Source organism: Acanthaster planci, linkage group LG18, assembly GCF_054643075.1.
Source record: "Acanthaster planci isolate LZ-2023a linkage group LG18, COTS_SCS, whole genome shotgun sequence".
Lineage (NCBI taxonomy): Eukaryota > Metazoa > Echinodermata > Asteroidea > Valvatida > Acanthasteridae > Acanthaster > Acanthaster planci.
In genome coordinates this window covers 2,947,374-2,962,671 of record NC_141794.1, presented here as the reverse complement: position 1 = coordinate 2,962,671, position 15,298 = coordinate 2,947,374, and the positions used below count along the sequence as shown (strand labels likewise).

General features: G+C 41.6%; 3 protein-coding genes across 4 annotated transcripts in view; 1 reads left to right on the top strand and 2 right to left on the bottom strand.

Annotated features, from left to right (window-relative positions):
- Positions 1 to 1,897: 1,897 nt before the first annotated feature.
- LOC110980807 (uncharacterized) lies at positions 1,898 to 8,193 on the bottom strand. Its single transcript, XM_022237804.2, has 7 exons — positions 8,044 to 8,193; positions 7,449 to 7,684; positions 6,936 to 7,004; positions 5,471 to 5,584; positions 4,479 to 4,598; positions 3,102 to 3,265; positions 1,898 to 2,865 (listed from the first exon to the last, which is right to left on the bottom strand). The coding sequence occupies exons 2-6, from the start codon at positions 7,653 to 7,655 to the stop codon at positions 3,134 to 3,136; spliced, it is 642 nt and encodes a 213-aa protein (XP_022093496.2). The 5' UTR covers positions 7,656 to 7,684; positions 8,044 to 8,193; the 3' UTR covers positions 1,898 to 2,865; positions 3,102 to 3,133.
- A 197-nt stretch (positions 8,194 to 8,390) lies between these two features.
- Positions 8,391 to 15,298, bottom strand: part of LOC147796102 (uncharacterized) — a 16,730-nt gene continuing 9,822 nt past the window's right edge. The window contains exons 1-6 of one of the 2 annotated variants that reach the window (XM_087148371.1): positions 12,988 to 13,190; positions 12,586 to 12,838; positions 12,003 to 12,071; positions 11,102 to 11,212; positions 10,097 to 10,225; positions 8,391 to 9,642 (exon numbers count right to left, since the gene is read on the bottom strand). In XM_087148371.1, the coding sequence (XP_087004497.1) occupies positions 9,466 to 9,642; positions 10,097 to 10,225; positions 11,102 to 11,212; positions 12,003 to 12,071; positions 12,586 to 12,807 (708 nt within the window). In that variant the 5' untranslated portion in view covers positions 12,808 to 12,838; positions 12,988 to 13,190 and the 3' untranslated portion in view covers positions 8,391 to 9,465. Of the gene's footprint in view, positions 9,643 to 10,096; positions 10,226 to 11,101; positions 11,213 to 12,002; positions 12,072 to 12,585; positions 12,839 to 12,987; positions 13,191 to 15,298 lie in introns of those variants that run through there. The other variant, XM_087148372.1, reaches the window with a different exon arrangement.
- LOC110980801 (uncharacterized) overlaps positions 14,865 to 15,298 on the top strand; it is a 5,884-nt gene continuing 5,450 nt past the window's right edge. The window contains exon 1 of the mRNA XM_022237789.2: positions 14,865 to 15,024. The gene's annotated coding sequence lies outside the window, so the exon portion shown is untranslated. The remainder of the gene's footprint in view (positions 15,025 to 15,298) is intronic.

Genomic DNA, 15,298 nt, shown 5'->3' with positions numbered 1-15,298 from the left:
GGGTGCCCGTGACACGGACTTGATATACAATAGAGGAAAGAAACGCTGAATAAGTAAAGAATGCGCTCAAAGCCAACAGTTGAATAGTATACCGGATCCAACATGTACTCCTGTCAAGGCGACCATCCATTTTGTTTACCAACAAAACAATCCACATTCCCGCTGAGAAAGGGGGGACAGGCCTACGTATAATAGGTTATTTATCTGGAAAATGATTCCTCTATACACATTGAAAATGCAAACGCACGGTGTATATTTATACTTCCACTGTATAGCTTTGAAACATGACAATTGGGAAAGTGTTTATGAATCATGATATGAATGCTTGCGTCATCCAGACAGACAGCCCAACGGTCAGACAGACTTGTAAGTGACATAGGCGCAAACTAAAATGCATTTTTCCTTTATGTTCCCCGTGTTGGTGGTAAGCTGCATTTCCTGGTCGTGATTATGAACCGTGTAACAGCCATGCCGGTGCAACAACCGTATCCAAATGCCTCTCGGTAGTTGACACGATTGACGAATAATAATAACGCAGAGAAAACGAACAGCAGGGCATTTACAAGATTGTGTAAGGTGAGAAGGTCCAATCACATTGTTCGAAGCTGTAAAAATACCAGAACACAATAAGAATATGAAGCAAACCTATTCAAAATGGTTTTCGCTATCGTCATTAGGTTTTGAGCCAAGTTAATTGATGAGTATTTAAACATAATTTGTTTTATTTCTTCACTATACGTGTAATTAGCGTCTGCTCTAGAAATAATAACATCAATAGCTACCCAAAAATTAAGCATGGGTTCTTTTAAAGTCAAGCTCATAAGAAATTTTAAAAAAGGTTCAATCATAGAGTGGATGCTGCGCATTCACAACAGACATTATGATTATGAGTAATTGCTCTCTTTTTGAACAGTCAACGACAGGTCTTTACTGGACCCAGCTTATAGATGACCGTGTCCTTACCAATGTTTGCTATAGACAGCTTAGAACAAATAAAAAACTGGTTTTCACCGTCAAAAAACCTTCCAGATTGCCAGGATGATGGAATAAAACCTGAAATGAACGCGAATTTCACAGAGTTACTTTTTACATATTAAAACTTTACTCCAAACAATTTGCTTTGGAATAATTTGGAAAGCTATCAAGTCGAGCTGGAGCTCGAATGTATAGTAACATTTCTTGTATAATCCTGCGCTTCATAAAACATTTTTTGATGTTTGACCAACTTGCGGGGCACAAACTCGGCGTCACGTCTCATCTACTATATACGGTGTGTGTGTGTGGGGGGCGGCAGCCTCTTAGTTAGGGGGTGGAGCGGGGACGTGACGGCGGTGGCAGCCTGGTTGGTCACTAACATCGGTGGAGGCGGAGCGGAGGTCAAGACAGCAGGTGACAAAAATACCATCGCTCGAGTTCATTCTGTTAGCTTCACCTCAACGATACAAAACAGTCTGCAGGTAGAGTTTGCGGTTCATTGAGGGGCCCTTGGCCCCCTCAAATTTTTGGAGTCTGAGGGCATCAACTTTGTATGTAACCCACAATTCCATAAACATGGCTTTTCCAGGTAGCGGTAGTGGGATTTAAATTATGTTTTTCACACCTCAGAGCAACCCGAAATGACCGTCCATAAATATTTTCTCCCCTCAGATGGGGGTAGTAAGGAAGCCTATCCTCCAGAAAAGGAAACGTGTATGCACTTTGAAAATGCAAATGCCACATTTTCTATTATCTGTATATCTGAATACCATTTTGGGTTGCTCTGGAGTTTGAAAAATAGAATAATTGATGTTTATATCAATTTTGTCTATACTTTCATCCTCCTTGTATCGTCCTTCCTGACAGACTGCCCGATTGACTGACACACAGCAAGACAGCCCGACAGGCAGACAACCCGACGGTGAGTGACCAAAACTGTCTATTTCTTTCGTCATGTTGGCGGTAAACTGCATTCTTGTCGTGATCATGAACTTTGTAACCCTGCAACAACCGTGTCGCAAGGTCTCTCGGTAGTGGATACGAATGAAAAATGATATTGCAGGGAAAAGGAGCTTAGAAGACTGTGTAAGACAGAAAAATATCATCATGTTGTATAAGGTTAAAAATGGCGGAATTTACTATATAGGTATTGTCTAATAAATATAGGTATTGTCTAATATAAGCTATTAAGCTTTATAAAGCTATCTTTAATTTTTCAACTAAAATACATATATAATACAAAATGTCTGTACTTTTCTATATGGGAGGCTAATAACCAAATTCGTGAAAAAACACAAAGTAATTGCGAAATTCAAGCTCACAATAAATTATCGCAAAAGACTTACATATTCTCATTAAATGCCAACCGCGCTAATGTGCTGTATAATGATTTTGAAATTTTTTTTTCCTTTCCAAAACAGGGCACCAGCAAGAATACTACAAGTTCTTATGCAGTGAGGCATATTGATTAAAAAAATACCTATATACCTCTGATTATCTCGCGGTTGCTTAGAAGAGTCCAAACAATATTTCCCTCCATTTCTCCCAAGTAAATTTATTACCAGTTTTGAATCTTCTGCTTTCAGACGTTGATGTCAAACGTTTTACTGAAGAGCAGGTATACTGAAGAGAAAAGCAAACAGCCCCCCGAAAAATTATAAATAAATAAGCTAAAAAAACAAAGGAAGTCAATTTGCATTGGACCGTTTGTTTTTGTCTAGCGATTTTTTAATACCCTGTTAACGCACAGTTTTAAGTATTTGCGTAGGTGTGACGTCTTGGTCTATAGGTGGCATCTTAGGTGACGTCTTGGTCCGTTGATGTTCAGGAATAACGACGGCTGTTTCGTGAAGCAGACTCAAGCCAAGTTGCCATTGCCCTTTCCAGCGTCTGAAACACGATCACATACGAAAGACAAGAAAAGATAATTTGATAGGTTAAACCTTCATTGAGGGTCCACACCGCATATTTGTTTTTCGAACAGGCCCATGGCAGTAGAAGTAGAACCCACTGTTCCATTTCCAGGTAGACTCGGCCAGAATTGTCAGGACGAGTGCTAGTGGAGGCCATGGAAACAGTACGAGCTTCACCCAGCCCCCCCCCCCCTGATCATTGACTTTACATACCGTTTATGCCGGCTGCAGCGGCGGCCCCGTAGCTAGCTAGGTGGCGGGGTAGCAAAAGTGGCCTGGTTGGTTACAAGCATCGCAGGAGCCGGGGCGACGGCTGGCCCGGGGTAGGCAGCCGGTTGTTGGTTGTACATATACATAGTCGGGTGTCCGTACTGGATCTGGTTTGCGCCAGAGGGAAGACAGGATGAAGTGATTTATTTTCCCTCTTTTTTTCTTTATTTAAAAAGCATCACTGTTATTATAAATGTGATGTAAGATATTATTAGACGATAATGAATTCATTTCTACGTATCAACACGGGAACCTCGTTATGGAATGCCGTATCGCTACCATGAGACCGAGATGGAGAAACAATTCATAGTATTGAGCATATTTTCTTCTATTTATTTTCGAAATGAGCTTGCGTTTCCACGTAGAGCGCCGTGGACCAGTCGTTAGGATGTCCAGCTTACATACAAGCGGGCGGAAAAGTCTGCTGATGTATGAGAGGAGACAGTTGTGATCCCTCTCGGGTGGTGTCCCGTGACCGCCTTACTATATGTTTTCCCGGTTAACCTCCATGCCATTCTGTTTCGCGACAAATCAATTTCGTTCCAAGACAATAGGCAAATTACCGTTGCGTCATTCGATGTAACCAAAAAAATCACCCAAATTAACAATTCAACAAAAAGCATTCAAGTTAGCAGGCGCTTTTTGGTGTTCATTTATCGGGCGAGGTTTTCTGTAATTTATACAGTCTAAACAACTGCATGGAGATGGCACATTCTGCTTTCACTGCTGCAAAGGAACGCACCCTGGGGTTACTCCAACCATGCTCCAACAAGATGCTGGAGACAGACCGGCTGCCCGGCAAGCACGAATGAACCTGCAACAGCGGAGGTGCGATCTCCTTCAGCAAGCAGTCATTCAGAACGTTGATAGTATCACTCAACTCAAGTGCATGCAGTGGTATACATGTAACCATGCCCAAACATAAGATGCCTGGCGCGCCAACAGATTGATGGTTGAGAAAGACAGAAACAACATAAATAAAAATAAGAAATGAGGATAAATAAAGGGCATAAAGAAACCCTTGACGAAAAAAAATGTTTCCCTTTAGTTACATTAAATTTCTCTATCCTCCTTTAACATAAAGACTAACCTCCCAACAAATTTATTACAAATGGAAAAAGTGAGAAAGAACAACATAATAACACAATTTTTGCCTAAGAAACCTCCACGATGTCGGCTGTCACAATATTTAGGCTCGAACTGTGTCAAGTTTTTCACTGCTTCCAATGGTGGCTTAAATTAGTATGGTGCATCCTATAGGCCAAATTATCGCAAAAAGGTTTGAGGAATTTACATGTACAATAAGATGGTATTTGTTACCGTGGTGGTGGTCTGCTGGTATTCGTTCATGACGTAACAGCAGTAGACGGAAGCAACGATCGACACAACCAGCTCCGTTAGAGAAACGATTAAGACAATCGAGTCCAGCACGACTGGCGTCTGAAATTAAGAATACACAACTTGTCAAGAAGGAAAGCAGTGACGAAAAATGGTGCCAGGATTCAAGGAGGATAGGGGATGGCAGGGAATGGGTTGACTTGCCCGGCTGTGGAAATTTGAAAGCGTGTGGGGGTGGTGCTGACACTACACCGAAAAATTGCCTGGGTTAAATTTTAACCCAAGGAAGGGTGAAAACTGCAACTACCCTAATATGGGCTGTGTTAATCCAATTCTGGGTTGAGAATTACTTTCCGTTTCAGTTTCAATTAATTTCAATCACCCAAACTGGGTCCAAACAACCCAAACTATTGGGTAGTTGAAGCTTTCACCCTCGCTTGGGTTAAATTTAACCCGAGCAATTTTTCAGTGATATATGGAACTGTATTGGGTGCAAAAATCATGCTGCAGATGTACCTCTGCAATAGGTATTTATGCCTGCAGAATTTTACATCAGAACGGCATATTTATGGCACTTTTCTACTGTTATTCCCATCCAGTCAAAAGGATACTCCCAAAAAAAGAAAGGCATTATTTACTGACATCTTAGATAATATTGGGCAATTTGAAGGGGATGAGGTTGGGGGTAGTCCATCAGGCCAGCATGGTTAAAGCCCTGACGTCTTTGGGTGTAAGAGTTAAGGGATTATGGGGTTGGGAAAGGAGGGTCCCACATCATCATCATTGAAATGAACCCTTTATTACATCCTAGTTAGGGCTGAGGCCAACAATTTTCACCAAAATAGAAACCTAAACCGTAAGTTGTTGGTATTTGGGAGTACTTTTTGTTTATTGGCGACAATATTTCTTGGTGTAGATGCTTTTTCCGGGGTCGAATACCAGAGTGGTGATTTTCCTTTTTTTTCATATCTTACAGGGCCATAGTAGTAGCCGTTAGGGCCAAAGTTCACCATGTCGATGCCGTACATTATGAGGTTGGTACCAGCCATGATCGACGAGAGAATGGACATGACCAAGCATGCAATAGCCTGTGGAATGGAAACGAAACAACATAACTCATCATCAAACTTGGGCGAATGTTTACCCCAATATAATTCTACAAATAGCGTGCAAACTACATCAGATCTAATAAAACGCGGCGATGACACTGAACTTCCACCGCTGTAGGCCGGATGGGTTTAGACATAAGGACTGCGACTTGCAGCAACCAGTGTAGATTCTTCTTCGTAATGGTCATGAAGCTGGTTGAGGGCAGGTTTGGATGAGCCCCAACTTTGATCAGTGAAAGACTGAGCCTGTTTCAGGTGGTGGTGTTCTTGGGTGGGGCATTACAGAGCTCTTTATAGACCACAACTTGTATGTGGGCTGCCAAACTTTGCAGAAATATCACCTTCTGGTTGGTTTTCCAATTAAACTCAAATTTGTTCAAAATAAAAATTTATCCCATTAAAGTTCAATGCACGGTTGCATTTTCATTTAGCCTTTAGTAATACGAGTCTGGTGTTCTGGAAGCTGAGTGGGCTTTTTAAATATTCTTGTACTTTTGTACCGACGGCCAACTATAGTTTTAGCAGCCACTTGTACAAGAAAACACGACAGTGACGTCAAAAGAAAAGACCTTATATAGCCTGAGAGTAGCTCATTGTGTGCAGGGGTAGATCCAAGGGGCCATGCCTCCCCCCCCCAAAAAAAAATAAAAAAAAAAATCTGAGTGTGTTAAGTGAAGGTTGTTTTGCATAGACAGAGCCATTTTGTTCAGGTGTTCGTTTCTGAGCAGCTGTTTAAATGCGAACGATTTTGTCCCCCATCCCCCCTCAAAAATGGCTCTGGATCAATGAACTGTAAATAACGGTACCTACCAACTGTCCATGGGCAAGGGCGCATACAACTGCCATTTTGTTCCAGCAATGGTAACATTCATGTCGTGACTCTCTACACGGCTCAGGGCCAACAGAACCCGTCAAGAGTGAGCATGTATCGTACAACCCCAAAAGGGAAAGCAATACTCTCCATTTCAAAGATAACATGTCAACTAGCAGTATTTTATCATCACACGGTTTTTAAAATCGCACCCTTCTTTTGACGGCGCTTGTTAGTACGTCATCCTATTTGCTTTGGAAGATCTATACGCCCCAATAAACAAAGGATAGGAATACCTAGTCCTCTTTGAAACCGTGTAAGGCATGCACTAAGAGCACTAGTTGGCCTTTTTTAAATGGACAGTGACACCTGCGTTGGAGGGGAGGGGGTGCATTACAAGTCAAGGAGTTTGTGGATATCACTTGAGAACACGCAGATCTTCTGTGAGTTTTGGTGGTCTGTTATTTATTCAAACTCCTATTTGGTTTATTAATCTCATTCAAAACCTCAATATCTTACCAGGCCTCTTCGTGAATTGACACTCAGAGTAACGGACAATATGCCAAGGATTCCAGCAGGGAGGTAAAACTGAAATGGAAGAGACACAAACAAATATTAAATATCCAATCTCACGTTTCCCTCATTGCTTCACTCTTCTTCACTGAACCATTCTTACAAGTAGAGATGAGGAACTGGAACATGTGTTTATTCGCAGTATAATGCAAATAAAAAACTATCGAATATCGAAAATTGGACTCTCTCGATATTCGTTTTCCTCTGGTATCGACGATCTGTCCCCATGGCTCCTCTCAGCTTTCTACTGAGTCATGCGCGTTATGGAGTACGTAGAATGGCATCGAGTCTGTAAATCTTAGAATTTCAAACTACATCTGAAGAACGACATTTTCCTGATCGTTTCCGAGGAAAACGCCGTGATTTTTTTCCAAAGGAATCCTGAAATGGATGAAGTACATGATAAACTATAACAGTTTATTACTTTTGAAATAAACAAGAAACATATGCTAGACGTACCACGAGCCCTCCCCAAGCACTAGATCCTAAATTTGCGATGCCATGGTAAGTCGCTAGAGCGGATGCAATGCCAAAAACGGCGGACACCCCGGCCAGGATGATCTGTAGAATCCCCAGCGACTTCACCGAGCAGGAGTACCGGCTGCGCCGGGGAGGCTGCGGGGAGGCCACCTGCATCTGCACGGTCTGAATCGGAGCCGGTTGCATCGTGGTGTTTTGACTTTCTCCTGCTGAGACTATCGGAAAGGCACAACTCGTAGCTTCGGATAAATTGCTTAATTCCTAAACCCTGTAAACCCTGTAAACAGCTTTCTGATATTCATCGCATTTGTGCGTTTTTGAACGATTTCCTGCTGACGTCTCGTGGCAAACGTGTCAAAATTCGGTCGAACTGTCCCCGCAAAAAGGTAAATTTGCTGATTAGAGTTATCATAATTTTTGCATATACAACACACACAGAGACCACTTGCTGTGCTGACAATTAATGCTGATTATTTAATATTATTAGTACATGTATTTGTTGCAGAGAAACAATAAATCCAATCTAAGTTATCTTGGATAGTTTTTAATACAGGAAAATGGAAGTTTTCCTTACTTGAAACCAAACCTGTAGATCAAGTACAATCCGAAAACACTGCTCCGATTTCCTCGGGAAACCAAAATGGCGGAGAGATATTGCCTACGTGTATTCGCGGTGAAAACTGGTGATGGCACCAACTAGCTCGCACACGTCACGGCATTGTTGAACGCGGACGCGTCTGTGTGAAGGGCACCCAACGAAAAAAAAAATCCTCAAAGGGCAGTCAAAGGTTAGCGAACAATAAACCGCTTTATGTCATAACACTAGTCAATTGCCCTGAGAGAAACCGGGTGCCCTTGACACGGTCTTGATATACAATAGAGGAAAGAAACGCTGAATAAGTATGCACTCATAGCCAACAGTTGAATAGTATACCGGATCCGACATTTACCCTTGTCAAGGCGACTACCCATTTTGTTTACCAACAAAATAATCCACATTCCCGCAGAGAAGGGGGTATAGGCCTACGTATAATAGGTTACTTATCTGGAAAATGATTCCTCTGTACACATTGAAAATGCAAACGCACGGTGTATATTACTTCCACTGTATAGCTTGGAAACATGACAATTGGGAAAGTGTTGATGGATTTATGATATGAATGCTTGCATCATCCAGACAGACAGCCCGACGGTCAGACAGATTTGTAAGTGGCATAGGCGCAAACTAAAATGCATTTTTCCTTTATGTTCCTCGTGTTGGTGGTAAGCTGCATTTCCTGGTCGTGATTACGAACCGTGTAACAACCATGGCGGTGCAACAACCGTATCCAAATGCCTCTCGGTAGTTGATACGAATGACGAATAATAATAACGCAGACCTATTCAAAATGGTTTTCGCTATCGTCATAAGGTTTTGAACCAAGTTAATTGATGAGTATTTCAAAATAATTTGTCTTATTTCTTCACTGTACGTATAATTAGTGTTTGCTCTAGAAATAATAATATCAATAGCTACCCCAAAATTAAGTATGTGTTCTTTCAAAGTCAAGCTCATAAGAAATTTTAAAAGGTTCAATCATAGAGTGGGTGCCACGTATTCACGACAGACTTCATGACTATGAGTAATCTCTCTCTTTTTTGAACAGTCAACGACAGGTCTTTACTGGACCCAGCTTATAGATGACCGTGTCCTTACCAATGTCTGCCATAGACAGCTTAGAACAAATAAAAAACTGGTTTTCACCGTCAAACAAAATTCCACAAGATTGTCAGGATGATGGAATAAAACCTGAAATGAACGCGAATTTCACAGAGTTACTTTCACACATCAAAACGTAACTCCAAATAATTTGCTTTGGAATAATTTGGAAAGCTATCCAGTCGAGCAGGAACTCGAATGTACATTAGAATTTCTTGTATAATCCTGCGCTTCATAAAACACTTCTCGATGTTTGACCAACTTGCAGGGCACAACCTCGGCGTCACGTCTCATCTACTATATACGATGTGTGTTGCTGGGGGCAGCCTCGTAGTTAGGGGGTTGAGCGGGGACGGCGGTGGCAGCCTGGTTGGCCACTAACATCGGTGGAGGCGAAGCAGAGTTTGGGTAGAAGGCCCCCGGTTGGTTGTACACAAAGAACGGAGGGTTCCCTTGCGTTGGCACATACGGGACCTGATTTTTTTTAATCGACAAAACAGATTCAAAACAAATTCAAACTTCAAACTTGTATTTTTATTTATATATGTGTAAAATGTTCTTTATCATTTTTATTAAATTAAATATGGTGAATGCGAATTTACAGATTGGAAAGACTGCGTATGAGGGATGGAACTTTCACAAGCACCCGACGACTACACTCATGCGCAACTTGGATGTAGATACCGATGTGACTAATAGTGTGTTCGCATTTTGTCATCAGCACTAATGCCTTTAATGAGCCTTTAATTGCCTTTGCAATTAATGAGTTTTGCTCATTAATGGCAAAGGTAAGGTGCGTTTGAAACACCAGATTTCGAGCTGTACACTGACCACTGCGTATACATTGATCATATAGCTAGATGAACTCAGGTCCTTATCGTTCGACACATTCGACATAACCTGAGTGGTTGGGCCTTATCAATGTTACCGTGGTGGTGGTGGTCCGGTATTCCTTCATGACGTAGCAGCAGTAGACGGCAGCAACGATTGACACGACCAGCTCCGTCAGGGAAGTGACCGCTATGAGAGAATTCAGAGCCAGCGTCGCATTGTATTTCTGACGAATCAGACCAAACGAACGGCGTGCGAGGAAAGGACGAGAACAAAATAAACTTGAACTTCAAAACGAACTCAACTCTGAGAGATGCCCGTTCATCTTTACAAAGGATGTAATGCATTGTTTTAATCTTCCCTACGGACATGCATTCGAGTTTGCATCACTGGAGAAAAGGTCATCATTTCACTACGAAAGAAAAATTCCCCAAGTCGGTTTTTTTTTTCAAATTTCTGGTTTTTTTAAAGCAAAATAACCGAAGCTAACTACTGCCTACAAGGTGGTGAAATTTTTTTTTTTACCAAATCTACTCAAATCAGCCAAATCACGATGATCTCTATGGCAAAAAAGCAACTTATTTTGCATTTACCGTTTCCACAAAGAGAAAAGGTAGTCCTCCATGCATAGATATAACTCTACTACGTTACTATGGGCAAAAGTTTTGGCAAAATCCATTTGACTGTTTTCACGAAGAGACATAAGTGACTCAGGAAATGAAAAAAAAATCACAATTTGTGCCTGGCACTTGCCAATACGGACCGTTTCTGTAAAGAGACAAAATGTACACACGGACAAATGTGTACAAACAGGCAAATGTGTTTGATTACAAAATGAACAATTTTAATTGATTCGTATAACTGTGATTTGGTGGTTTCTGTGTCATTTAAGATCGATCTTCCACGAGGTAGCTTTTAGTAGTCCAGGGAAAGTCAAGTCTCGGGGAAGTGTTCGTTTGCAAATGAAACCAACTTTAAATGCGATTTTCTCGAAACCTGATTTTAACTCCTCGGAGAAGTCTTTTGTCTCTTTGTGAAAACGGTGACGAATGGTGACTTGTTTTACAGAGTTCCTTGGTTTAATCTACATAACCTGTCTTACCTCGTGATAGCTGCTTTGAGGGTACATATCAGCAAGGGCGATGCTATACAGAATGATATTGCCACCAGCAATAAGCGAAGACAGAATGGACATAACCATGCATCCAATGGCCTGTTGAATAAAATAAAACAAAAACTGTCTCACATTGTGTAGAAGCACAATCTTAAAAGAAGGTTAATAAAATTTCAGCAGCGACGGCAGCAGCATCAAAGGTGAAACCAACAACAAGAGTAACAGTAAAGGAGGCATGCATGGATCTATCTGTCCTGCTACACAAATCAAGCAACGGTCTCCTCTTTACTTTCAGATTTGGAGCAACCAGGAGCCTTGTATTACGAGATTCCACCGGGTAGCTCGATGGTGAGCCGATGTTGTCAGGTGACGTACGAAGATCAGCTGACGCCTACCAACCAATCATCATTTTTTAACACCTTTCACCTCGAAATGAGGCCACATACATTTTACATTCTTCCATTATTTAAAAAAAAGGTAACCGCTGTACCAAAAGTTCTAAATATACTTCAGACGTATGAGAAAAAGGATTATGAAGTAAGGATAAATTACATGCGGTTTGTGCGCTCGAACGAGTAGTACATTTTTTGGATAAAAAGTCATGTCACTTTTATTTTAAAAATGGAAATTGTTTTTCAAAGTGCGGTACCTGTCATTTAATGGGATTAATAGCGGGGCTCCTCCCATTTTAGTGTTGATTCAATAAAGCATTTTTTATGGAGCGAGATTCAGAAATGGTCATCTCGAGACTGGCGCATTTGCTGTAGCATCGTACACGTACCTACCTCCGATCCGCTGGAAGTTGTGCTGATCAGCTATCCTTTTCATCTAACACCCCATCTAACAATGAGTCATTTATTTCAAGCTTATACATTGCCAAATGTCTTACCGTGCATCTGCGGGAGTTGACACTCAGCGTCACGGACAATATGCCCAGGATCCCGGCAGGGAGGTAAAACTGAAATGAAAAGAGGCCTCGATTGACACGCCTGGCCCCGTATTGCCGAAACGCTTGTTCAAAGATTGCACCGCAAAGTCACATGACCTTCCAATAAAACCATACAACTTGCACGTACAATCTGCCTACTACCGTGCATGTCTTGTTGTTGCATTTTCATAAACGGGGGCCTAATTATCCTGCGATGTAAATGCCCGCATGGCACTCCACATGAATTAATTAACTTAGCATTCAACCGAGCATGCACATTGTTTATGGATACAAAGGCTGTTGTCTACTGTGGGTTTTGGGGTACATCTAGCCCAGTCTCTGGGATCATATGAAAGTTATATCCGCCCCGAAATCAGGTTTCTTTTACGTTATTTGTGCAACAAATCATACTCAGTACTTTGGTAAAGTTCCATTAATTCGTGGTTCCACTTCGTCATTCAACTGCTGGAATTTTCACATTTTCCTGTGCGATGAAAGACCCGAGTTACAACCTTTTTTAAGTATACTGAACGAGAAAACTTACAAAGACACCTCCCCAAGCAGCAGAACACACAGTTGTGAGAGTGTACCAGGTAAATATAACACCCGATGAAATACCCAAAACGGCAGAAACCCCCGACAGGACGATCTGTAGAATGCCCAGCGACTTGACCGAGCAGGAGTACCGGCTGCGCGTGCGTCGGGGAAGCAGCGGAGCGGCCACCTGCATCTGCACGGTCTGAATCGGTGGAGCAGCCGCCTGCATGTTGGTCTCTTCACATATGTCTTTTAATAAACTGTAGAGGATAAAAAAAACGTAATGAAAGGATGATTATAAATTTAAAGTGTCATATCCAATACTTTATTGCAGCCCAACCGACAAACTGTAAATGAAGAGAAAATTAGGCAGGATTTTTTTAATAAAGAGAACGAAGGTTTTACTTACTCGAGAGGAACCACGATACCAGTTGCTCTGACCTAAGACCAAAATGGCCGAAAGATAATTTTACCCGCATAGATAGAGGTACAAATGAAATATTAAGGTACCAGGCAGGCCATGGGTCTTTGACGGCTCCGCCCTCTATCCCTCGAACAGTACAACGCTGGCTCGAAAGGTCATGTGGTCAAATTTCGAGCAAACGAGTTGTCAAGTGTCAAGTACAGGTTTCCAAAGTCCATCTTTGGCGAAAAAAAATTAATAGGCAGCAATACAAAAAGAAGCTCACAGCATGGACCAAGCAGCGCAAATGCTTTACTCGGCTTGGACAGTACATCACTGCCAGGGTGACTATCTTAACAGATTTTCGGTTGAACTCAACAGGTTTTTTTTCGAAAAAAAATGCTTTTGAAAGAAAACTGAACAGAATGAGTATTTTTAGGGGATTTTCAGCAGCATTGTGAAAAAAGTCGAATTCTAGCAGAAAAATTTAGCAGATATGATGTTTTGAACGATTTTTTCCCAAGCAAATCATGATTTTTGTTGAGTTTATGCACAACGGGACAGGTTGGCCAATATATGCGTTGAAGTTGTAAGGTGCCCAGACGTTATACTGCAGAATTATTACCAAATATTTCCAGGTTCGACCCAGTCTAATTGTCCTAAGCCACGATCAACGGCTGTTATGAATACCATCTACAACTAACGATAACGTGGTAAATATCAATCGTGATTAGGCACTTATTTATCATGTAAATGTAATTCAAAGTAGTTTTAATGCATTTTGTTTAATATTAGGTGATTTGACAGATTTGTGTCCGATTTAGCTGAATTTTGAAGTGCATCGAGCAGAATTGCACCATTTGTATCTGATCATCGTGATTGCTCCCGAGTTCAATTACACATGGTTCAACCATATATTATTGAGAGAATTCCATTCACGATAGGGGACAGACGGCTGGAGGAATTAAAAAATCGAAGTTGTCCACTTTCTGTGGAAGTCCTCTTTCCTTTCAAGCGGTTTTTATTTAACAGGAGAAAACCAAAGCAACAAGATGAAATATGTCGGTCAAAATAGGATAAAAATGATCAATCAAAAATGTTTTAAATTACTCCGAATTTTGAAACCTAATCTTCTCATTCTCTCATTTTCTGATGACTACACGGAGGCGAAACAAACCGGAAATTGTCCATAAGCGCAAGAATCGAGTAATCGACTAGTCACGAGGTCAACACTTTCAAATGTGACCGCGAAGACGCGCTGTTTGAGCAGCTACACGTACACGCTTACATGTAATTGGAATTTTGCCCAGCCCTTGACACCAATTTTGTATTAAATTACTGTCCTGCGAGGACAGAATATACCTGCATCCACCTTACTTCATGTCTGTCTGTACCAAGTGTATATGTACAAAGAAATTAAAAACTGATAAATACTCAGTGTCGTAAAATTGTGTTTTAAAACATGGGTCATTGTTGGTCAATCAATCACTCAGCTTGTGTCGTACATACACGCAGCTGAACTATTACCCGGGCGCCGACCCCTGCAGAATACACGTGTGATAAAGCTCGTCATAATTATGTCACCTGAAGGCGTATTTATACGGAAGTGTATTTAGGACATGACTGAAAACAGTTGGCCCACTGATCCACCTGGGCAGATTAGCATCTCTCCTGGGCGAAATTGCAGTCCAACCGCAGCCGAGACATAATTCGCCCCCGCTAAATACTAATCCGCCTGGGCGAATTAGTGGGCAAGTCTTTTGGGTCAGTCATGTCCTAATTGCACCTCCGTAGTCCTAGCTCTGCACTTGTACTTGAACTTTGAACCTTTTATTAATCAATCGGATGCAGTCTTGCGAGCAATTTTTGTACAGTGCTGCAGCGGCAGACACGTGACGGTGAATCATTCTCGTCACGTCACAGAGCTTCCATTTTGTCGATTGGTTTGCGTGTGCGTGCTCAGTCGGCCATTTTGCGTGTGGTTTGTTGTCCTTCCGCATAATAATTACTTTGAAGCAAAGGTGCCAGACTGGTCCACACAAGGTGAGTCGGTGATAACTTTTTGTCGATTGACATTTTTTATCTTATATCACAGATTAACTGAAGGCTAAACATCCATGCACAGTGGACCTTTACGAGAACAGACCTAGTCAAGAGATTAGAACGGTGATTATTGTACCCTGAAACGCATGTGATGGGTGTCACGGGGCCAGTGGGATCTCAAAATAAATAGGGAATGGAAAAAATTGGCCTGTGTCCATGAAAATTCCTTAGAAAGGATACCCTCTTTCATTGATGATGGTAAATCAAACCAAAC

Excerpts from the sequence above, each read along its gene's own strand:
- LOC110980807 (XM_022237804.2), bottom strand. The coding sequence starts at position 7,655 with ATGCAACCGGCTCCGATTCAGACCGTGCAGATGCAGGTGGCCTCCCCG. Across the intron at positions 5,585-6,935 it reads TCAATTCACGAAGAGGCCTG|GCTATTGCATGCTTGGTCAT; the intron begins GTAAGATATTGA and ends TCCATTCCACAG. Across the intron at positions 3,266-4,478 it reads ACCAGCAGACCACCACCACG|ATCCAGTACGGACACCCGAC; the intron begins GTAACAAATACC and ends GGCGCAAACCAG.